A 25,430-nucleotide genomic window follows, 5' to 3' on the forward strand; every position below is an offset into this window, starting at 1 on the left:
TTCTATTGCTGATATGAGCACTTATATTATTCTACCCCTTTATATAATTGTAATATAATCCATAAATACGGTCGACAATCCGAGTTAATCAACCGCTTGTTTTAATTTTATTATATTCAGTAAGCTCTAAAAATATTATTAATGGGTGCACATATGTCTGTAGTATTTAAAGTTTGCTGTTGACATTACATTTTACTTTTCATTTATAAAATAAGTCTTTGATGTCTTTCTTAGTTAATTTAATGTACAATTTTAAGTTTAATTTCAATTAAGCAGGAATTTATTAAAATTATTGTACTGTTTAGGGTATATAGTAAAATAAAACAAAATTACTAAATTTAATCATTATATTCAGTACATATTTACACAGCCCAAAAAAACATACATAGCGAATATATAAGATAAAGAAAGGAGATTTACAAATAATTAATTAGTTAAATATATAAGTAAGGATTGATTAAAAATAACTCATATTTATTTATAAATAAGACATTGTCATTAATTAATGAATAAAACACACAAATTAACACCTATCGGATTTTAGTTAGTGTGGATTTAGAAATATTTAATATTGCTTTTGTACAACCATAACATATGCAAAAATATATCGTATAGAAATAAAACCATTTTTTAACATAACTAAAATGTGAAACTTTAATAAAAATAATATATAATAGTAATCTTGCATTTATTTTATTTCAGTGTACTGACAAAAATTCACTATAACACTTGCAATTAACTTAAAAATGGTAAGAAATAATAATGTACATGTTGGGCAATTTTTCACATCCTTCAATGTGGGATATATCAGAAGAGAGATCAATTTAGCGAGGACATACATTTTTTACATGACATGCAACTACGACAATTATTAACATAAATATTTTTTGTAACATTTTTGCATATTAGTGTCTGTTTATGTAAGACATACCAAAAGCTTGCCTGATATGTTTACTAAGCTATTGCTATTTCTCTATTCTGTGAAATATCCCGTTGCAATATAAAAAGTCGAATATAGTATAGACAAGTAGTAAGAGACATCGAATATAATGTGCGTTTACTTTAATTTAAAAATATCTGACTCCTTTTCTGTAATACTCTGAAATATAATATTTGGAACATGAAGGCAGATAGTTAGTATAGGTGTAGTTAACTTTACAGTTAGTAATGGTGTTAACCTCTGCCCAAAGATATGGTACTATAAGAAAAGAAAACCATACCTAACATAGCCGATGCTCCACAAACCATACGGTCTGATATTTTGCTCCAGATGTTCAATCATTCAGTAATTTAATAATATTAAATCAGATCATTCAATAATTGTTCGTATGACGATATTTTGGATGAAAAGGTGGGAGTCCGATATTTCTAAATCATAATATTAAGTATAACTTTACACATATTTATACCCTAAGCATTAATAATGCCATAATATAAACGTACAAAATTTGTATTCTACGGTGTGTAAATTACATTACTATAAATCTAATCAAGTTACAGCTTGATAAAAAAACAATATTAAGATGTATAAAATGGGATTTATGACAATTTCATATAACCTTACCACAGAATTAAAAAAAGCTATTTATTATTTTATTAAATATAAATCATTTAAGTGATATGATATGGATAATTACTTTATAACTTTGTATAATCCTGCCATTACAAAATATACATGTTTTATTTAAAAATAATTAAAATGCCCAATACTCGTGATGATAAAAGTTAAAATATTTAGGGATCAATAATTAACATCGAGTTTTAGTCATTTGATAATTTACATAGTAAGATATAATCGAGAACTCGATACAGACAGCGATACAGCGATACATCGAAATAGTAGAAAACGTTGTTAAGAATTCGATGCTCGTAAAAATTCAAGGCAATTTAGTTATTTTATTTAAAAAGACATTCATTGAGAAGATCAAAGTTTATTCTAAGTTACATTCATAGTGTTATGTATTACTATCTAGTCATAAGATACAATATGGATGCTAGTCACTATTTATTCCTCTATTATTTATATTCTAACACTAATATTTATTACTACTACCAACTTTACTGTGTTTATTTTTGTAGTAAAATATATAAATAAACCAGAGAGTTTTTTTTAATAGAATGTTGTTAGACAAGAATAATGTACGAATATTATAAACATTAAAAAAGCATAAAGAATCATACTTTTTTTAATTGTCATATTGAACGCTAAAAGGTAACTTAACTGAAATGACTTTTTGACCTTCTTTTATTTTGAAATTATACGTCACATTTCATTTGTATACATTTTGAAACCAAATGAGTATTAAAATTGTACAAATATTTCTATAACGTTAATAGGGTAAACATTTTGAAAATAAAATTAATACAATTTTATTTGTCTACGTCTATGACTGGTATGTAACTGCATTATAAGAAGGCAAGTGATGCAGATATTCTACATAACATATATACTAGCAAAAGTCTTATCATATCATCTTATATAAACCGAAATTATGTAATAATTTATAAAAAAAAAAATAGAACATAATCTATCGAATACAAATCTTCATTGTATAATAAATATGTTTGTGCTTTCAAATTAATAAGGAGCGTAAAATCAATTATATCGGACCTTTATTAAAAAATAAGGAATTAAAAAAAAAAGACATTGTAATTTCTATTATATAAAACCTATAACAATAAAGCTGCACTATCTCACTCAAAAATCACAAAAAATATTGTACTTATTATGTTTTTAAGCTAAGTTTTTAAGGTTATCTAACAATAAAATCTAAATGACCAGTTGTTATGCAATTGACATATAAATTGCGCAGTTAAAGCGAAATTTGACAATCTATACCGTGGCAATATTACGAATTTTAAATTAAAAAATACATATATTATTTTTCTAGGTGCTTTATTAGTGCGAGTGGATTCCATGTTCAAGCATCTCATTTATAGTGCCAGTTAATAGGTTAAAGCCTAATAAAATAAAAAAAACAAACATTTTTTAATTTAAATAAATTTTAGTAAAAACAAACTATTGTGTTAGACTAAAAATAATTACAGTATACAAACAAAATTCAAATAGAGTATCTATTTTTTAAGGATCTCCAGTGAATTGTTAATTATATTCCATTTGTTAACAAGCTATTTATGTAATATATATTGCTTGTTGCTAATAACTGTAATCGTAAACGAGTAAGTTATTCGAAGCCTCACAGGTAGGACTATGCATTAAAAAAATTACATTTCTATTCTATACTATGGTATTTCATGTAAAAAATGTTTTGTTTAAAAAATATTGCTAACAACGTAATCATCAATATTATATCGAACTAATTTTACACATATATAACAATCCTAAAGAACACTAACATCGTCTACTGGTAAACTATATACAGTTATATAGTTTAAACATGTATGTCTATCAATTCTAATTTACACAAACATATATAATTACAACTGCCCACCATGCCCTTATAATTCCTATTGTTTCAATGTGTGTGTATAAACAATTTTCAGCCTTTTGATCCTTAACGTGACTGAACTGTTAGTATATTTCAAATCCTTTATATGAAAACAAACCGAACATCAACATTTAAAACCAACAATTATGCAGTTAGTTATTAATAAATCATATAAATAACATTGTTAATAAAGAAGCTTTTGAATATTATGTTTACATTTATTGATACACTAAAGATCACGTTAATAAAATAAATTCGACACCGCCCGTCCACAATAATACGAAACAATTGGATATCTACAATTCTACATTCTCGAACAGGACATAGGAGCTATATCTGCACCATCTAAGGTGAGTTCTACTCAGTGCTTAATAATACTATGGTACCTGGTTGAGATTACTTAAGCTTTGGGCAAGTCCTGAGTAGTCCGCATGGACTGTGTGAGCGAGACAGCTCAACTACAACTATCCTTTTTTCCTGTCTTCTCGTCCACTTTGTTCGGATCTAATTCTGTTTTTGACGTCCCCGGCTGAGGGCTTTCTGGATCTGAAAAGTTAATATATATTTTTTTTGTTATACATATAAAATGTAAAGATGTAAAAGTCTATAATAAATAAATAGCTAAATAGTTTTGTAACACATTAATAACTATATAGTAAATATTATAAACTCTAATTTAAATCGAAAATTCAGAACTAAACATACTTTTCAAAGTTTACAAGCATTTTAAAAATAGTATCTTTTTTAATGTAAACAACCTCTAAATTTTCATGCGCTTCATTTTCATGTGTTTTTATTGCATCTCGTGGCTCGGCGTTACAGGAGAACATCGTGAGGAAACCTACTTATTCTTAGTCTTATTTTAAAGAAATTAGACGCAAGCCGCATTGGAAGAGATGTAACCTTCTCCTCAAACGAAAAGAGGCCATAGCCCAGCATTAAATCCACGAAGTACTCTTTTTTCTAATCGCTACAGGACAAGTGTCACTAGCTAGAGTATGAGTATTTTCTATTTATTTTTAAATATTTATAATATTTTTTAAAAGTATGCACTTTTTAGATTGGCCTACATAAAATAAATTGATTACGACATTTTATAGAAATTTATTAAACGTAAAGATACCACCTTTTCGGACGTATTAGATTTTGAAAGATGGATGACAATAAATAAAAAGTTAATAACATTTTTTTATTTCAAAGATGGAAGAAATTAAAAATGGAATTTGAACGGAAAACCTCGAGCGTGTGCGTTATTGGTAGTTTAGGAGTCCAACATAGGTATGCTAATCTGGCAGTTTGCATGGTGGGACTGGTCTGACATATTGGCCCTGTTTATAAGCTGCCTCACTGCTGGGCACAGTCATCTTCTCAGCATGAAAAGTGTTATGCAAAAATCTACCACGCTGGCCTAGTACAGGTTGAAGTTTAGTAGAAGTTTCGTAACCCAAACTTCACAAATCTTACAGAGCGCACAGACATGGTAGTTTCAACGTTAATACTAGCGAAACTTTACTAATTAACATGGACATAACTACAAAAAGTCAGACATGTATCGAACTTTACGTTACAGTCCACAAAACCAAGGTCTCCACACTAGACAATCGCTGCTTCTATTTTTTGTCCTAATAATTTAAATATTTTATATCAAAAATTGAAAATAACTTCATCTTCATAAAAAAAATAGCTGAATAAGGATTTTTTTTCACGCGGGCGAAGTGGCGGGTTCAGCCAGTGTATTAAGTACAGCTTCATGGTAGATAAAGTAAGTAATAAATATTTTCCTTATACACGATCCGTTACGTCATTCGGTATTTTTTTTTAGTTCTTATGAGTCCAAAAATAAGACTTAAATTGCAATAAATAAAAATAATCACTTGATATTAACGGCATTAAAGAAATACCTATTATTGTAATGATACGTACATTTTTACGTCAGTAATTTGTTGTGACGATATTTAAGAAAATAAAAATGATCAAGCAATATTTCATACAATATTGATCGCTGATCGAACAAGATATAATGACGGTGAATTCTAATATTTAATTATTTATTGGTTCAACCGGAGGTTGAACTCAGGAGCTCGGAATCTGTGGCCTTTTATATACCAGGCCAATGAAGCCGTCTGGGTAACCTACCCAATAAGAAAATGAAATTCTAATAATATAAAAGTATATTAACACTAATGATGTACATTACATATTATTGTTATTGTTATACACAATAATGATCGTTTCTTCGATGTGTGCGGCGTTTGAAAACTATTCATCCGATTGAGTTGAAACTTTGTACAGTTGATGACGTTGATGTTGAAACCTTCACGGTTTCTGGCATTGTGTCATTAACGCAGATGACGCGCGAGTCATATCGGGTAATTGTCTACGAAAATTAAAAGGAATGCTGGCCATTAGCTAGTCCTACTTCCTACTAATATTATAAATGCGAAAGTAACTATGTTTGTTACCTTTACACGCTTAAACCGCTGAACCGATTTAGATGAAGTTTGCTACTGAGATAGTTTGAGTTCTAATAAATAGGTTACTTTTTATCTAAACTATAAGAGGGTAGAAGTTTGTATTTGATTTTTATTTGAAATCAGTCATTTCTTAATTTCTTCTTAAATAAAGATTAATATAATTTAACTTTTCGATAACTTGAGTGTTGTTTATGTATTTTTGATCAATCAGGTTAATTAGAAGATAATTAAAATTTTTCAAAGACCGTATCTATTTGTATATTTACCACTAAGATATTAATTCCTAGTAGATACACTAGTACTAACACTACATGTGTTTTGTTTGCTATAAACTGTTATAAATTTTGCACAGAGAACGTCACGTGTTCAGCTAACTAAAAAAAATTGTTTCATGTCATAGCAGACTCAAACATACCATGTATTAACTTACAATTGATAATCAAAGCATTAGTACCAAATAAACAAAGAAAAAATTACGCTCTTACGAAAGTGTAAACTAACCTTAAAAAAAATACGTCAAAGAAACTCAATATTTCAATATGTAAAACAAACGTTAATTACGCTAACAGGCAGACGAGCTTTCGACAAATGAACATTTAATATCAAGTGATATTCAATGTTTTATGCGTTCATTTTCATTTACGAGGGATATTCATTTTCTAATCAGCCTTATTGGCTATTAGTTATCAGATTTGTGTCATCACACGACGTCAAACAGATAACAAATGAATGAAACACACATTACTGTCGTCATAATATCGTACTTTACGAACTAACTTCGATCGGTAATATCGAAACTTTCACACAATAATAGCACTTAGTATATTGTCTTAAGCTAAATAATTGCTTGTATATTTGTTATTAGGTTGAGCGTTTGTATACTGAAGTAGCAAATTGGATTAAGATAAGAGATTCGTTGCTACAGAGATATATCATAGAACATGGCTGTTGTGGAATGCTTGATGTGAATATGAAATAGAGGCGTATTATTTATTGCGGCTCAAAACCACAAGCGATTTCCGTCATACGCAACATTGAAATCAACGTAGTTTATCTTGATTAATAGTATCTTGTAGTATAATTTGATAATGTGTTTATCAATTTTACGTAAATAGTCGTTAAGCTGAAAAATCTGAGCTCAGCGGTTAGAATATGGGGATTCGAGTCCGGGGAAACACCGCTGACATTTTATGAGTTCAGTTTTATTTCGTTATACTTAGTCGGCCTTGAAAATAGTTACGACCGCTCGCATTGTTAGAAGTATCCATACTAATATTATAAAGGCGAAAGTCTGTATGTATGTATGTTTGTTAGTCTTACTAGCAAAAAATACTGAACGGATTTTATTGAAACTACAATTATATAGCTTATACACCACACACCAGTACATAATGCAAAGGCTATTATTTATTAAGATATTGTATGAATAAATCCTAAAACCAACCCCTAAAACGCGAACGAAGTCGCAGGCGAAAACTAGTTTTCCATACTTACAACGCGAATGTGCCATCAACTAAGAACTGCCTATGTGCCTGTAGTTTACTCTAGGTCACTTTCTCTTATCTAAGTTGAACGCAACAGTACTCCTTAACCTACCCAGACGGGCTTGCACAAGGTTTTGTTCATAATTATAATTCCTCTCAGGGAGGGTGAAAGAATAAAATGTTTATTCAGAAGTATCTACTAATAGAAGACGTAGAACGTATTCTATTTCGATTTTAGGAGGTATTACCTATCTGCTTTTTAAAAATTATATAAAAATATTTTTTCTTTAATTATAGCTAAAATAAAAGGGGACAAGAAATTTGCTCAAGAGTGAAACATTTTCGAGCTGTTGTTTTTTATGATTGCTATATGAAATCTATACCTCCACTGGAAGCTTAAATTATCGTATCAATCTAGACATAGGTCCGATAAAAAAAAAGAATTCTGGGTTCCTTTCTTCGGAAATAGTCCAAGAATTCATAACTTAGTGTAAGGAACCATGATATCTACTTCTCTATCTAAATTAAAAACAAAAACATTAAGAAGTACATAAATTAGCATCAAACGAAGAAACCAATGCTTATTTTGAAGCCCGAGGTAAGCTATTAGCAAAACATGCCCAAATTACTTTACGAAATGGAAGCTCACATAGTGACGACGAATAAATAATTCAGAACAGTTTATTCAGCTCACAAACCTTTAAAACAATCCTCGTTTTATACATGTATACAAGAAAAATATATCACTCGTCTCAGCTGCATTTAATGTAATTTTTAAACAGTACACCAAACTCACCCGTAGTGACAAGTTGTTGCAGTCTGGATGGCAGGTCGGCCGTTGTCATCTCCGCACCTTGAGGATGCAAGATATCAGGCATGGCGTTGCGCCTTCCTGTACGACCCGTTTCGAGGAATTCCCGAGGTACGTCCTCACTATTCCTGTCCTGCATTATTGCCATCATTCTTAATACTGTAACGAGCAAAGGATTATGGTAAGATACAAAATAACAACCCCTTGTATCGAAAGCGTGAAAATCATGTCACTATCATGTTTTCAAGTGATAACAATAATTAAAGATATGTCTCTGTATTCCGATGATACCGCATACATTGTGATGCGTTTTAATTACAGATCGATTAAAATCTTAAATATAAAGTAGCATCTATTAGCGATAGACGACATTTTATCTATAATCTCTTATTACGTAATTATTCCGCCTGATGTTTTGATTAGCTCGTGTATCGGTGGCGGCTATCTCAAGTTTCTCTATGATATCAATAGGTATTTAGAAACCTACGAGAATATAAAAATTTAATGTAAATAAAATAAAGAATTTTAATTTGATGTGCCTATTGTTATTTATATTCAGGGGATAGCATTATATATAGTAGATATGTGTTGGTAAAATACCTAGATAAAATTCGTATATGCAAGAAAAAAGAAAAGAAAATACTAAAAGGAACAGACATAATTATATATTTTACGATATACTAGACATAGTTATAGAATACTCGTGTTTGTATTCGCTACCAATATCGCATAGAACATAGTATCAACAAGCCGCTTCGTTATTAATAATTTAACTTTGTATTGAACTATTTAATAGTCATTATCGGATAAATTATCTATGTAACTGCATCTGGAACAAACTAGAATAAAATACGTAGACTTTTCTCATATATAAATCAATATAAACCCTTACTAATTACTTTTCTTATTTCTTAGTTTTGATATCCTACTAAGACAAAGACTTAATTTAAAAAGTTAACTAGTGGTTTGATTGTTTTTATTTTTAATCTGCACTTATTTTTCGATGATAAGTTAAGTAGCAAAACGTAATCACGAGTAGAAATCTTATGTAGTTCTGTAATGTTTAATAAATCCGTCTTCGTAATGAACATGTTTTAGATATTGCAATTTATAAACTTATTTACTAATCAACAAATTATAGACAACATTGATTGAATACACTGTAATTTTCTAAGCAGAAAATTATTATGAATAATCTTATTTTGTGTCGATCGAGATATGTCGTCTATGTTCAGAGGCCGAAACTCCCATGTAATGCCGTAATAGTGTCGTCATACGTAATAAATAACATCTTAATAATTATATCGTTAATATATAATTTCAAATTCAATGAGCAGCTACTTACTATCAGTGAGAAGTCATACGCCTCCCTCTGTTAAGTTGTAGCAAGGTAACACTCGGTCACAATAAAATCGAACAACAAAAAATAAGGAAGACGCTCACAGCTAAGCAAGCGTCATAATTGCTAGAGTAAGCTGTGATTGTTATGCTAATGGGCCACTGTTTCAAAGCATTAAACCAAGTTTCCTTTCACGTCCGAGATAATAGCCACCTCGAGGCAGTGAACAATTGACGCAACGTTTCCATATCGCCACGAAATTTACGCAACTTATATTAATGTTAGTTATGACCAATAAAACTTTCATTTTCCCACTTAAATAGTAGTAGTGCATTAAAATCATAATCCGTGCAAATAAAATCAATTGTGTATAGAAATAAAAAGACTTAAAAGCATGCTCTTAACAAAATCAAATTACTTCAAGCATCAAATTATTTTATAATCTGTAGTACTTTTACAAACACAAACAAAAGAGACACAATTTATAGGTATTAAGCATTTCTTTGCATTACTTAAATTCAATTTTTCATTTTTCATTTTTAAACACAAGAATCAACCATCCAGCAATTTTTGATGCTTGAATTAAAATTATGTAAATTAACGAAAACAGTTGCATTCATTTATCTTATTTTTTTTTTTAATTAAAGATGTTACACTCTCTACATTTTTCAATAGATTATTTTAATGATCATCATCTGTCACAATTTGTAGACACAAATTATTGCTAACTATATGGTATAGAAGCCCAAACTAAATTTAACGTTAATTTAAAAAAAAAACAATTACATATATTCAACCTATAAACATTATATTTAGTTTTTTATTTTATGAAATGTTACCAAATAAAAAAAATAAACTACATCAATAACAAAAAAGCATTCCATTTACATGTTTGAAATTTTTGAATCACAAAAATATTGATAGTATAGATAAAATATTTACAATAATGGTTATATACCATTTCATTCCAAAGATCTTCGGCCTTGTAACCTTGACTCTTCGGGAAGGTTATCTGATCATCACTCTACTCTCATCATGCACCTTAAATTCCTGGATCAATGTAATTTTATGTTAGTATAAAAAACCAAAATGTTATTATCATTTTAAATGTAATGCGTAGTTATGAAGGTTGAATAAACTCTTTATTTGCTGCCAAAATTAAGATATTGAAAAGTGATTTGGTATCTCAAGTAATATATTAAAATAAATTATACAACCTATTTTATAAAACTCACGATCTGTTACTTTCAACATTCCATTGCAATTTTGATGAAATAATCAATATAAATGTATATTTAACTTATTTTGTGAAAAGATACTTTTTTTTTTTAAATTAAAATAACTTAGACAAAGTTACTTAATGTTGTTTTGAAGTAATAAATGAAATTTTCTAGTGAGAGCTTTCACATTTTAACAACTTATTTTATTGTTGCAAATAACTGTTAGATTTTTTTTGCAAATTGTCATTTGTAAAATGTTAAACATCCCAGTGTATATAATTTACTTTACTACAAAATAATTGAGATACAATATTGATAAAATTAAAAAATAAATGTGAATGCTTTATATTCAGTAAAATAAATATTACCATGATTGCCACTACATTATATTAAAAAATAGTATATAAATTATTTGAATTTATAAGACATATTATGAGTTATCTGTAGGGATATTTTATTTAATCTAAAACCATGAAATAACAATAAACTGTAATTTGAGGAATCTACATATAAATTTCAATAGAGCCAATACCAATGCCGTTTTGGTTACAATTTACTTTTTTCTAATAACAGTTAACCAATTAAATTCCATAGAATTTTGGCAGCAAATAATACTGTATTAATATCCCATTAATGATATTTCATTCAAGCTCTACACTATCTTAAGCCTGCAAGCAAAGATCAAATCCGCAGTCTTAAAAACGACGGAGAAGCACTAACATGCGGGCCTCCTATTACCTGACCGAGTCTTTACGCGGTGCCCTCTTCGGCGCTTGGGTACGCGGCCGGCACGCACTCCGGTCATTTTTAAACCAAGATTTCACTAAACAATTACCATTAAATGAAAACAACAGATTGATTCTCCAGCTTGTTCACAAAGATGAGGGAATAAAAAAAAGATATACTATTACGAAAATTGGAAACAAATTGTACTATTATTGTAGTTTACTATAAAAGTATATTAATATAGACCGATTTCACTTTTACAATGTGCACAGAAATCACAATCACGGATGAGACAAAGACGTTAAAAGAAAATATATGACAATTATGAAGTTACGAACAGTGACACAGAAAATTTGACATTGACATAAAATCGTTCGATTCCAATATGCTACCTACCAATTTCCTTTTTTACCATATTCTGGAACATTTAAAATAGAAGATCGTTACATGTACATGAGTTAATTTTATTTATACTGCTGGAAATAGTGCAGTAAACAAAAACAAAAACTAATATTAATATAAAACCAATACTAATTATTGGACGCTTATCCGATTTCATTATATAATGTCATATCAACTGTCACTCAAAGTCACTTAGCAGCTGATCTTCGAAAATTTAGCTGGAAACTGTTTATATTTATGTAACTTATTCGATCATATATATCTTCAGAGGTAAAATTTTTGGATCTTTAACACTTTATTTATTGTTCTGAATCTTTGTCTTAATCTCTATAGATGTATTTTATATATTATCTTTCCTTACATTATAGATGTTTCGAAAAGTTGTATTTGGATCTGGCCTGGTTGCATTAGTACCAGTTGTCAAAGCTGCAACACCAATTCGATCTTCGAATGATCCGGCTTTACCACCACCTATGAAACCATCTGATTTGCCCATTTATGAAGCGCCACATGCTGATTATGGAGAGTGTGTATTCTTAACATTATTATCAATAAATTGAGATGACATAGTAATCGGCTATTATGTTCCAGAGCAAATTAAAAGTAACCACCTCTAACACTACTACTTTGTGGTATTGTTAAAATTTTATAGTTTATTTTTTTTATAAAATCAAACTAAAATTCTTTTATGGCCTTATGTATTCATTTTATGTAAATGAAAGGCATAAATAAATATTTCTTATTTGTTGATTATATTTCCAGATATATTCAGTCAAAAGCAAATGAGAAGAAGAGTTCTTACTTAAGGTCAGTGCTTTTGTCACCTGTGCAAACTGTGCGGGAGCAGGTGCAGATAGGATGTGCACACACAGAGCAACTTACAAATACTTTAAAAGATAAATACTCTGAGTTGCATGACAGATCCGAGTGTTAGTATACAATTCTTTATTACAAATAAATTCACAAAGTTATTAAATTACGGTTAGATACCATAAAAGCAATAATATAAAAAAAAAATTATATATTCAATAAACCTTGATACAAGAACTATAGCATATATGCAAGATAACATATTTATACTTACTATTTTATATTATTTCCAGGGATTATACAATATTTAAGAGAAGAGGAAAACAAAGAGATGAGATATGGTGCTGTTGCTATGGGTGGTCTAACTGGGTTTATATTTGGTCTCAGAGGTGGATTAATCAGGGTGAGATGGGATTTTTGTATTCCATTTGGGATTTAGTATGATATTAATTGAATTAAAAATATATCTTTTTTTTTTAAATCTATTGTACAATTCAGTTCCAATTAACTCCACTTATACTGCCAATACTTCTGTGGCCTGGTGCTAAAAGGACTACAGTGTATTCATGAGTTAAATACAATACACGTTTTGTCATTGGCTAAATCATTTAAAAAATAAGACATTTATTTGCATTAAAACATTGTTTTAATACACATCCACTATTTATTTCAGAAAATATTCTATGCTGGCTTAGGAACTATGGGTATGGGTTATATTTGCTTCCCTGAAGAGACCAAACAATTTACAAAAGATAATGGAGCTTTTATGAAACAGTATATAAACATTGCTTACAACTTTTTCTATGGAGGTGTGTATATTCATAACTGACCTTAATTATTATTTTACAAAATCAACTGAAGTAAACATGTCAGATTTATTTCATGGTAATCATTATATGGAAATTGTTTTGTAAGTAAAATTTAAGAATATTTTTTTGTCTTGTCTACTTTTCTAACATTATAAATTAAATTTACTATAGGATTATATATTTTAAACAAAATCCTCAATGTAAATGAAAATCACTTCTAAAGTGTTGTCAAACAGCCAAGAAAAAGAAAAATTTAGAAGCTATGTTTTCATAAGCATGTAATTAGGTTTTGTTTTAAAATATTCTAACAATTATAAAATAAATGAGTGTCAAAGGTATTTCATCCATATATTCTGAATGTTGTCTAGTAAAACCTGGAGACCCACAGCTGGAGGTGAAATTTCCTGAGTTATCTTTTCCAAAAGATTTCTCAGAATTTCTTGATTTGACGGTATCTTTGGCTTCCTCTGTCAAACAGGCTGTCATGCCTCCACCTTCTAAAGAAGAAGATACAAAACTAACTAAACAAAAGGACTAGGTAGTAAAGATAAATCTATTGTGCATGTGATTTGCTTCATTTTGGGTTGGTTTTTGTTTAAGCTCATGCATGTGTTGTATTGTTTTTTTGTGGTGTGAAATGTATAAATGTTTCATAATGCTGTGAGATTTCTGCTCAGCTTAACATTTTGTCATCCATTCGTTCTTTCAAACTAATAATAAGCATTACAATTAATATCTGGAGAAATATCGCAATAGTTTTCTATTTAATTATTAGTTTTTGCATGTCTGTCTTAAATTACATATAATTTAATGTTTGATGAAATATTTCAATTGATCCAGGTTTAATTCTGGATCATTTTTTGATAATCGTGTGAGTGAATTCTATACCTCACCTGCACTGATGTCCTTTAAATTAAAACTAGGTTTCCATTAAATAAGCTAGTACCTCGACATTTGGTTGTCTAAAATCTTCAAGGTTTCATTGAGATATGCAACATCAGCTAGTGTTAATTAGTGTAAAAACTGTATCTGCGGCAGGGTCCTCTCTTCTTGAGGATAGATGCTTATCGTATCGTATGTAAGATTACTTTATAGTAATTATTTATTTTTTATTTTTTTCGCTATCGAGCACCTACTAAACAAGGTCGGGTAAATTTATCTAGCAAAAATAATTGCAAAATACAAATCGTTCATTATCATCATCATTCATATAATAATTATATAATAGGGCTGCCAGGCATTCAGACAAAATTATCCCTTTTCAAGCAAATTAGACGGTATCCGGTGTCCTGCTAACGACTGATCAGGCACTAATTTTATCTAAGTATATGTTTGTGTATTAAATTTTAAATTTCTGATAAATTATCAAAAAAATAGGTACTTTCCTGCTAAACGATATTCAAAATTCGAAAATTTTTTTCGCAAATCCATAATGCTTCTTATCATGGATTATTCAAACTCTCAACCAATGATATCGCATCATTTTTCGTTGTCAATTGCTGTTATTTGACTTTTGTCTTTGGTTGACTATAATTATATTAACGCATAGTCAGCACTAACTTTCTTTTGCAGCTTAAATGCAATTAAATATTGTAAGCCACTGGAATAGTAATTAATTGCCGCTAGCATTTGTAGAACTTAAGTCAACGATAACAATAACTACATTATTGTTTTTTTTACAGATTATTTAAGTGTTGAATTAGTTCAATGACTTAGTAAGTATCATAGTAAAAATGTACATTCGTATATGTATTTGATTAAAATATTTTTAATAGCAACTGTTAAATAAAGAAAAGTACTAACACAGTTAATACATTTCAATAAAAATATTTTGAGATGTATAAATTCACACAAATACATTGATGTGTTGACCATGAAGTGTTTCAAATTTGTTTAATTTTGTTTCAGCTTATTGATGGTACAATAATACTTGAAATGAAAGAAGAAATATGAGAAGTTAATATTTATTATAACTGCAGTATAACTTATTCTACGTCATCAGAAATAATAAAATATTATAAAGAAAATGTTGTATCATTTTAATATACCAAAAAAAAATTAAGCGAAAATCATTTCTTCTCTCCTTTTCTTGGTAACAACTGTACCCGGTTTATGCTGCGCCTCTGGATGATTCATTAGTTCTGGTGGACATGTAGATACAGAACTAGCAAGTAGAACTTGCTTAAGATCGTAGTATATAGCGGAGTCTTCTTTCGTGACAAATGATATAGCTTTACCAGTTTTGCCTGCACGACCGGTACGACCAATACGATGTGTATAGTCTTCTATAGACTTAGCCATATCGTAATTAATAACAATGCTGACATCTTTAATATCAATACCACGACCAGCGACGTCTGTAGCAACTAATATGTCCTTAGAACCATTCTTAAGAGAAGCCAACGCAAAGTCACGTTGTTCCTGTCCTTTACCACCGTGCAATGTACAAGCGTTAAAGCTAAGTTTCTCCAATCCTTTAGCAAGAACGTCAGCTCCTTTCTTTTGGTTCACGAATATGATAATTGGAGGTTCGACGCCACGTTGCAATATCTCCGTCAACTTTCTTCGTTTTTCGTTCTCACCGATCATGTATACAACTTGTTCTGTTCTGTCGACTGGTTTACCGACCGATCCTATGTATACTATAGCTGGTCGGCGTAAATAACTACGAGCTAATCTTTCTACTGCTGGGGGCATAGTAGCTGTAAACATCACGGTTTGTCTGTACTTCTTCTTAGTATTGTAGTTTGCAAGCAATACTGAAGCATCTTCCGCTGCATCTGTATCTGGTTTAATGTTAGAAACTGGCATGTATTCAAGAATTTTTTGTACATCAGGTTCAAAACCCATGTCAATCATACGATCTGCTTCATCAAGAACCACATAGGTACAGCGATTTAGAACTAAATATCTATTTTCTAAAACATCAATAAGACGACCAGGCGTAGCAATTACAATTTCACAACCCAATCTCAGCTTAAAACCTTGTTCTTCTCTTGAAAGACCACCAACAACAACAACAGAAGTAATGCCAAGAGGAATACCAAATTTGCTTGTTTCTTCCTCGATTTGCTGAGCCAATTCACGGGTAGGAGCTAGAATTATAGCATAAGGACCTTGGTCAGCATCTTCCATACGTTCACTCTTTGGCAATGATTGAATCCAAGTCAATAAAGGTATAAGGAAAGCCAGAGTTTTACCAGATCCAGTTTCTGCCACGCCAATGATATCTCGATTCTGTAGCCCAATAGGGATAGCCTGCCTTTGGATGGGTGTTGGACTTTTGTAACCAACTTTGTTAATTATTTCCATTATATCATTATGGAAGCCAGCTTCCTTCCATGATCTTATGGGATTAGGTATTTTTCCTCCCTTAATTGTAATATTGTAGTCTTCTCTAAAAATACGCCAATCTCTTTCTGTCATTTCATCATGATCTTTCTCAGACCAATGTCTATCGTCCCATTTTTGTTTGTCTTCCTTCTTTTTTACTTTCTTCAAGCGCAGTTTCTCCTGTTCCTTTTCCAATTCTGTTCTCCGTTTCTCCAACAAATTACCATAAAATTTACTATAATCCTTCTTTTGTGATTTAATATCTATACCAGCAATGTGACCTCTCCCAAAGAATTGTACTTGATGTCTTTCTTTGTATAGTGTATTATAATCATTTGAGGTATCTTCTGAAGCATCCCAGTCAAAAACGAACTTCCTATCATTTAGTCTCCGAACTCTACGCTTTTTCTTCACTATACCTAAATATCTAGCTTTAATAGCTTCTTCTTCCCTTTCCTTATCCTTTGTTTTATTGTACTCCTCATTTTTTTCTTTTTTATCTTCTCTATTACGGTCACTTCCTGATTTTCTTTCTTCATATTTGCGTTCTCTTTCTTTTTCTCTTTCACGCTCCCTTTCTCTGTCTCGTTCCTCCCTGTATCTTTTTTCTTCTTCTTTTTTCGATGTTCCTGTAAGGTCAATTGTAGCCATAGCCGGTTTTTCAATATTAGCTCTAATAGCTTCAACTTGTTCACGACGTCTCTCTAGTGCAAGAGCAGCTCTCTGTTCTTTCGTTAAGAAAACTGGCTTACTACGAGCTTCTTCTTCAGCCTTCTTTTTAGCAAGAAGTTCTTCCAAGGATAATGGTTCTCTTTTGATTTGTTTCGGTTGATCCTCCTCAATTTTTGCAGCTTGTTCTTCTTCCTGTTTGTTTTCTTCTTCTTTTCTATATTTACTTTTTTCTCTGTCCTCAAGACGACGTTCTCTATTTCCATCACGTTTCTTAGGGCTCCTTGACCTACCGCGGTCTTTACGATTCGGGCTTTTTGAGCGTTCTCTCTCTCGAGTGCGCTGGTCATCTTTTCGCGTAGGGCTACGTGACCTTTCTCGGTCTTTTCTCGGGCTTCTAGATCTATCGCGCCGCTTTACTTTATCCCTATAAGTTTCGCGATCTTCGTATCTTTCACGATCTCTTTCATGGCGTTCCCGTGATCGTGATCTGCGGCGTTCTGAACTCCTTTCACCGGCCATAATTTACAGAAAACACGACGAAAATTATTGACAAATGATATTGAATAATCAGTATTATTTATAATTTACTAAGTACCGCATTTAGCATACACATCTGTTCATGTTTGCATCCATGACAGTTTTGACGTTTAGCACAAGCTTACATTTATTATAGTCTGCAAATAATTATAGTCTATGACCATAAATGTCTGAAAACTATAAAAACATTGTAGAGTTGTGGACACCTTTTCCTTATGCCGCGTGTAGGTAAACGAATGCATATTGCTGTACTGTTCTGTTAAATAGTTAAGATTTAATGAATATAAAAGTAAGCAGCAGGCAGAAATATTAAACGATAACAGAAATGTGTTGTGTGTTACAGTAAAGGTGAAAATAATTTTCTAAACATATTCTAAAATTGCGCCAATATTAATTATCATATTTGTACTTAGCTAGTCAAAATACATCAGTATACAATTTCAAGGAATTTAACGCTATGCCTTTTCGGAATTTTATCCGAATGAACTAATATATATATATATATTATTTAATATACTGAATTATAATTATTAAATAATTATTATGTGGTACATGGTCTATGGAAAATAGGCGACTTTTGGTACCTACCATCTATAAAACGAATGCAAACTATTTTATATGTATTTAAAGGCGAAATTCCAAGGTCTTAGGCATTTTTTTTAGTTAGTAGTAGTTAGTATTAGCAGCTAGCTTCACCCAATACATATTACAATAATTTTTCAATCATGTTATTATCAAAATTCTTTGATAACTTCAGGTGATCATATCAAATACATATTATGTCATTAATTGAAACTATTTTTGATTTAATTTCGAATAAGGAGTATTTATTCCTAGCAACTAATAACAATATAATGTATTCTGTGTTGAACTTTGAAGTTGACATAATCATTCTTAATTCTTATTGACATTATCTTATCTCAAGTTTATCGAAATACACATTGCCTTCTAAAATAAATAAAAATATTGAATTTTTGCGAAAGTGAATACAATATAACTAAAAGCGAAAGTAGGCACTCAATATAGTATTCATCGTTTTTATCTATCGAATACTGTGTGTTTATAAATTTTAATGTAACGTTATAAAATAATTCAAAATGAATACTCCTTCAAAGTTACAAGTCGGCCTTACCTCTGCTGTAGCACTGGGTTTTGCAGGCATCACATACTTCGTTCTGAAGCAGACATTAAAACTGAAAAACCCTTCAGATATAATAGATTATTTAGTTATCAAAATAATAACCTCTGAAGAATCTTGTGAGGAAATGGTGCAAGAATTACGTAGGTTTGTAAACATTTTTAAATTAATTAGTAATTATTTTAATAGTTTAAAAAAGTATGTATTTAGTTATATTTAAGGATTTAATAAAAACTTTTTATTATTCAATTTTATCAATTATAATACAAAATCTTACATCTTTAGTTCAAGTGTTCTATAATTACAGAAAATATTGCCATTTGCTAGTTTAGTAAAATATAGTTTGTTTTCATTCCATGCTGTAACTGTGAATAAAATTACTTATCCAAATTTGTTTTTTTTTCTTTAAATAGATTTATATCAATGTTATCATATTTCATGATATTAAATCATGATGAAATAAGATATCAAATGTTGAAAGAAATATGTATATTCATGTTTAGTCATGGAATAACCATGAAATCATGGTGCAATTAAATATAAAATATTGGAAAAAAAGATGTATACCTCGTAATCAGAAGCCATATGGATATTTATTAAAGTATGTGCACAATATGCCTATGTGCAATTTATTATGTCTTGTATTATAATTAATATTTCATAATATAATAAATGACAAATAAAATAGCCCACAGTTTATTCAAACAATATTAGCTTACACTTTATTAAATCACAAAAATTACAGACGCTGTACTCAACATCATGCTATTGGCTTTGATTGTGAATGGGTCACGGAGCAAGGGAAAAGACATCCTGTTGCATTGCTACAACTCTCTACTTACGATGGATGTTGTGTTCTATTTAGACTTAGTCACATGAAGTCTTTTCCTAAATCTCTAAAGGTCAGTCTGGTTGTTAGCCTTTTTGTATATGATTATAGTAAGAGTTTAATAATGTTCTTTTCATCAAATAAATAAAAAGAAAAATGTTGTACTCCTATGTTGTTACAGCATAATCAACTTCTTATCAATTTTAATAAGAATTTAAGTTTATGAAAATTATGACAAATTAATTGTATAAATCCATTAAACATATTTTTACAATGAAAAACATAGTTTAATAATGATATTATAATTAAAATTAAGTTTGAATATCACTAAGGAAAATATAACGTAAATTAATAATACATATACATGTAGGCATAAGTGGTGAACACATATTAGCAGACAAGCATCAACTAATGAACCAATCGCCCCAGCTCCCCCATCTCCTTCATTCCTCCAAGGAGACCTAAAAATGTTGTGCTCATGACTCATACCCCTACATATTGTAGACCAAGTTGTGTTTTGTTTAATGTATAATTTTATATATTTTTTTGTTATTATTTTAAATTATAGGATCTCTTAGAGGATGAAAGTATATACAAAGTGGGTGTTGCTCCGGGTGATGATGCAAAATACCTAGCAAAGGACTACTCAGTTCACCTGAAGAGTACTTTGGATATAAGGCATATAGTGGAATTATGTAAATATGATACAGGTGGTCTGGCTTCTTTAGCCAAGATGTTCCTGGGTGTTGTATTGGACAAAAGTTGGAGGGTAATATTTTTATTTATGTCAAATCACTAGCTAGTTAATCTGTAAAATGGCAAAGCTGATTTTGCTGTACTTTGTCAGAATATTGTAAGCTGGGATGAAATTACAGTGATAAAAATCATATTAATAATAAAATATTCATTTTAAAGTAAGAAAATGTATGAAAACCTTAAATGTTTGCTGTATTGATTGACACTTAAATGTTGTAGTATAATTTGTAATAATGAAAGCTTTTCAGTGTATTTCTTCTCGGTAGAGACACTTATTAAAAAGATTTGGGATTTAAGCTATCATGTTTCTTTGCTAAGGATGGTCGGATATATCTATCATAGAATTTAATTATATTATATTTCTTACACATTGTAGGTTTCCTCACAATGTTTTCCGTCAATTATTGGTATCAAGTAATTTATAAATACAAATGAAGCACATGAAAAGTTAGTGATAAGTCACGAATTTGAATAACCAACCATTTTTTAGGATCCACATAGACTTTGATTGCCTGTGACAATCTTGCTTCATTTTATGTTATCTTCATTTATTTAATAATAGTTTTTTTTTTTAATAGGTACGATGTAGTAATTGGGGTGCAGATGAGCTAACAGAACGACAAATACAATATGCAGCTTTGGACGCTCATGTTGCAATAAAAATATTTGTGAAAGTTGTCAATGACTACCATAGAAGTCCGCTGTTATCATTATGGAGAAGAAATAATAATGAACATTGGAATAAAATACATCAGATGTGTTCAAAGTATTTAGATATATGTTTCAAAACAAAGCAGAAAGTTAAAAAAAAGACCACAGAGTAAGTAAACTATTCAAAGTATTTAGATAAATGTTTCAAAACAAAGCAGAAAGTTAAAAAAAAGACCACAGAGTAAGTAGCTCTGTATTTTGTTTTGGGATAAATACATAATGTCCTGTGCCCAAAACTTTGGTTAGGAGTTGGTTTCTATCAAAAAAATCAATTAGTTTAAGAAAGTAAGTCAAAACATGGGTGCCACAAACCACTGAAAAGAAAAAAGAAAGAAGAAAATAAAGAATTACATAGTAACTTACTTATTAGTTACTTAATAATTTTTATAAGTAAAGATACTATTATATAAATAAATATGAAATAAATTGTTGAATTTTATTTAGTTTGTCATAACTAACACACTCAAAACAATAAACCCAAACTTTTGTTGTATATGTACTTATATTATTATATATGTAGTTGTAAAAATGCTAGAAAATTAAAAAGTAAGTAAAATCCTATTGAAATTTAAATTAAAATATTTTTATTCCAGGTACAAAGATAAAGACACAAAGGGAACCAAAGAAATATTTAGCAAAAAGTATCCACATTCCACTCGATCTAAGCCCTTGTATCATAACTGTTTTCTGCAAGCACCAGATGGAGAGTTACTCTGTACTTGTGATAATAAAAAGGCTATATGGTAAGATTTCGAATTATTAATTAACTTATTATTAAATATAAAAGATACGACAATACATTCAGCAGAAGCCGATATACCAGTTTCTATGGTTCTAACAGCAGATATGACAAATTTCCAGGCAAGATTTTATTTTGCCTCCGGTAATATTCATATTGAAAAACTCCCCTTTGCCCAAATTTATTCCATAAGGAATTTAATTGCTATCAATTTCACATAAAATCCACTGCGTTAGGTTGTGCATTGTACATTTTACATATTTATGAAGTAGTTTTTATTATTATTTGTTCAGCCATTTGATACCGATAAAGCAACTCAAACAATATAATAACTATTAAAAAATATATCAAAAGAAATAAAAAATAAAATATTTGAAAGTAGAATTTAAAAACCTAATAATTTAGGCACAACTTGTAAATGACTGACTAAAAGTTGACAGGCAATTTGTTTAGCTAGTATCTGCAAACACTATATAACGCATATAATAAACAGATAATAATTAAATGTATGATGTATACAGGTATGTCGAAAAAGAACTAGCAGATATAGTCAATAAAGATCCACTAACGGTGCGCCTGCGCTTCGAGCCCGCGGGGCGCTCCGTGGGCGACGTCGGCCGATACTACCAGCTCACTAAAGAGAACAAATGTGTTGTTTGCGGGGCTAAGGATTCATACATACGAAAAAACGTCGTGCCTAGAGAGTATAGGAAATATTTTCCTGGTAAATACGATCATTTTATCTAGATTAATATTGCAAAGGATTATTTCTTTTTTAGAATGTACATCGTATACATTGTTGTACCAATGATGATTTGACTGCCTCGTCGGTCTCGTGCCTAAATATAAAGCTGCAGATCCCTAGGTCCTGGGTTCTAATCCCACGTTAGATTAATAAAATTTAAGTTATTGACCTTTGCTCTCGAAAATTTTTTATTGGCAGCAAGATTTATGAGAGGAAACGGTCAGGACATCATCATCATTATGATATATATTGAATTAGAAAGAATGATCCCGTTGCAGAGATAATGAAAGATCACTCCTCTCACGACGTGGTGCTGCTGTGCGTGGAGTGCCACCAGACGAGCAACGTGCGCGACCAGCGCGTGCGCGAGGCGCTCGCCCGCCGCTGCCGCGCGCCGCTCGCCGCGCACGACGCGGGCAAGCTGCTGGAGGACAAGGACTGCAAGTGAGTGTGCGTACTGTGTCCGTGTCTTACGGTCTGCGTGTGCCGGGACCTTATGCCTTATCATGACTTCGAGATTTTTACTTAGAAGGGAAATCAAATTAATTATTTACATAAGTTGTTAGTTTAAAAAAAAATTGTTAAACTAATTTACTTGTTAAATTTTGTCAACTTGTGCTTATCTGCCACTAACTATATAAATTTAAAAAATAATGGGAACCTCAATTGTGCTTGGTCTCACAACCAATAATAATGGAGCTAATCCAACTATTATATTTAAAAAGGTTATCTTAGGAAAATCAATTCGACAATATAATATTTTTAACTAATTTCAAAAAAAGGGAGTTGTCATTTCGATAATTATACAACTACTCTATAGATTCACTGTTCTAAAGCAACCATTTGTTGGCCAAACATTGGCTAATATTGGCGCGTGGGTTGGTTAAAAACTTTTAATTTATTTATCTATTTTTAAAATAATATTGTTTCATATAAATAGTTGGATAATTTATTATTTAAATTAAAACAGATTTAATTACCGAAGTATATTCAATTAAAGTATTTTATTCAATCCGATACATTTATTTTTCAATAGTTATTTTTACAGTTTTCAAACACACACTGAGACATTGTGGCATGTTAACACGTTGGCGCAATCGAAAGTGAACTTAATTGAAATAAGACCCCATTTTGAAGTGAGGCATTATTTGCTGATACCGTTTTTCGATCGAAGAACAGAACAAATAAATTTTATTTATTACTGAAATATTGTTTTAGAAAAATTCGTTCAGCGGCTCGCGCTTTGCTCTACCAGTCCAAAAAGCATGTGTTGCCAGAAGCGCGTCGTAAGGAGTTGGAGTCAATCATACTGCAGCACTATCTGCAACATGACGAGGTCACGCAGGAACTGCTACAACAAGCAGCTGAAATACAAGTTGTGTATGTATGAATTATCAACCTATTTTGTATTTTATTTATTGTTTCTACAGAAATAGTAAATTTGAACCATGTCGGACTTTTTGAATCAACAAGTTCAACATCTAATTTTATAAATAACCTCTTGCCTTTATTTAGTTACGAGAACGCAGACTATGAATCCCACGGTTACAAAGTTGTGGAATATTATCTTGAGCATGAAGGACTGCTTCGACTGGAGGAAGAATGGAGGGAGCACTTCCTTTCTTCCATGTGTCCTAAATACATGCCTGAGCTCTGGTCTGTTAAGCATAACGAGGAAAGGTATATATTCTTTATTTAAATATTTCATCCCAAATGTAATGTTTCTCTTATTTTGTATATTAACGGACTTTACAAGGCATAAAGCAACATAAATGTATTGTCTATCTTGCATACATTAATCTATTGTCATAGTACAAGTTTGAGTTTAATTTATGGATAAATTTTAATTATTTATTTTTCTTTGCAGATTACGAGTGCGATTGAATGAGGGGCGACTGTCAGAACAAGACTTAAAATTGATAGCTCTGTAAATATATTATGTATTTGATTTTAAATTAAAGAATTTATTTTTAAATGACGATGAGAAATTTAAAATAATATTTTTGCACTTATATTAAATCTATCTAAAATGACTACTTAAAATTCAGTGATATTAGTAGCCAAGTCTTATTTATAAACAAATATAAAATAAGAGGTCAGACCACAGTGACATAAATAATAATATAAGATAAACATGTTGTACATATCTTCAAAATAAATATTTTTTTACATCTTTTTTCATGATTTTTATTTTTATTTACTTAATGTTCTAAAGCGTTTATGGGTATGTAATTTCGGATCTGAATATGGATACGGATATATGAACAATATTTTACCGTTTTCAGATCCGATTGTTTCGGATAGTTACATTTAGAAAATATAAAAGAAAAATACAAGATGTTAATTTGACTTTATATGTAGACTATTTTTTAGTCTTAGGTATTATCACCGAAAAAATAAAATATGTTTAAAATACAATTAGCTACTCTTTTTAAATGTAAACACT

At 30.3% G+C, this 25,430-nt stretch overlaps 4 protein-coding genes across 7 annotated transcripts; 2 read left to right on the plus strand and 2 right to left on the minus strand.

Moving 5' to 3' along the window:
* Window positions 1-412: 412 nt before the first annotated feature.
* On the minus strand, window positions 413-11,808 carry LOC125073200. The gene is made up of 3 exons (XM_047683931.1): window positions 11,516-11,808; window positions 8,204-8,377; window positions 413-3,995 (listed from the first exon to the last, which is right to left on the minus strand). The coding sequence occupies exons 1-3, from the start codon at window positions 11,580-11,582 to the stop codon at window positions 3,904-3,906; spliced, it is 333 nt and encodes a 110-aa protein (XP_047539887.1). The 5' UTR covers window positions 11,583-11,808; the 3' UTR covers window positions 413-3,903.
* Window positions 11,809-12,086: 278 nt separating this feature from the next.
* On the plus strand, window positions 12,087-15,551 carry LOC125071656. Of its 3 annotated transcripts, XM_047681972.1 has the most exons (8): window positions 12,087-12,175; window positions 12,274-12,431; window positions 12,668-12,834; window positions 13,009-13,118; window positions 13,389-13,524; window positions 13,893-14,062; window positions 15,207-15,239; window positions 15,433-15,551. In XM_047681972.1, the coding sequence occupies exons 2-6, from the start codon at window positions 12,274-12,276 to the stop codon at window positions 14,060-14,062; spliced, it is 741 nt and encodes a 246-aa protein (XP_047537928.1). In that variant the 5' UTR covers window positions 12,087-12,175; the 3' UTR covers window positions 15,207-15,239; window positions 15,433-15,551. The 3 variants fall into 3 exon arrangements, with proteins under 3 accessions (XP_047537928.1, XP_047537946.1, XP_047537937.1); XM_047681990.1 differs by lacking the exon at window positions 13,893-14,062; XM_047681981.1 differs by lacking the exon at window positions 15,207-15,239 and having other exon boundaries at window positions 15,433-15,545.
* On the minus strand, window positions 15,473-18,156 carry LOC125071650 (probable ATP-dependent RNA helicase DDX23). Its single transcript, XM_047681959.1, has one exon. The coding sequence runs from the start codon at window positions 18,046-18,048 to the stop codon at window positions 15,583-15,585; it is 2,466 nt and encodes an 821-aa protein (XP_047537915.1). The 5' UTR covers window positions 18,049-18,156; the 3' UTR covers window positions 15,473-15,582.
* An 825-nt stretch (window positions 18,157-18,981) lies between these two features.
* LOC125071572 (exonuclease 3'-5' domain-containing protein 2) lies at window positions 18,982-25,117 on the plus strand. 2 transcript variants are annotated; one of them, XM_047681901.1, is made up of 11 exons: window positions 18,982-19,351; window positions 19,950-20,106; window positions 20,602-20,802; window positions 21,368-21,567; window positions 21,640-21,681; window positions 22,094-22,243; window positions 22,761-22,963; window positions 23,263-23,428; window positions 24,203-24,364; window positions 24,500-24,664; window positions 24,852-25,117. In XM_047681901.1, exons 1-11 carry the CDS (start codon window positions 19,164-19,166, stop codon window positions 24,913-24,915), a joined length of 1,698 nt encoding a protein of 565 aa, XP_047537857.1. In that variant the 5' UTR covers window positions 18,982-19,163; the 3' UTR covers window positions 24,916-25,117. The 2 variants fall into 2 exon arrangements, with proteins under 2 accessions (XP_047537857.1, XP_047537852.1); XM_047681896.1 differs by lacking the exon at window positions 21,640-21,681 and having other exon boundaries at window positions 21,368-21,609; window positions 24,852-25,116.
* The last annotated feature ends 313 nt before the right edge of the window (window positions 25,118-25,430 follow it).

Source organism: Vanessa atalanta, chromosome 2, assembly GCF_905147765.1.
Source record: "Vanessa atalanta chromosome 2, ilVanAtal1.2, whole genome shotgun sequence".
NCBI classification, from domain to species: Eukaryota; Metazoa; Arthropoda; class Insecta; order Lepidoptera; family Nymphalidae; genus Vanessa; species Vanessa atalanta.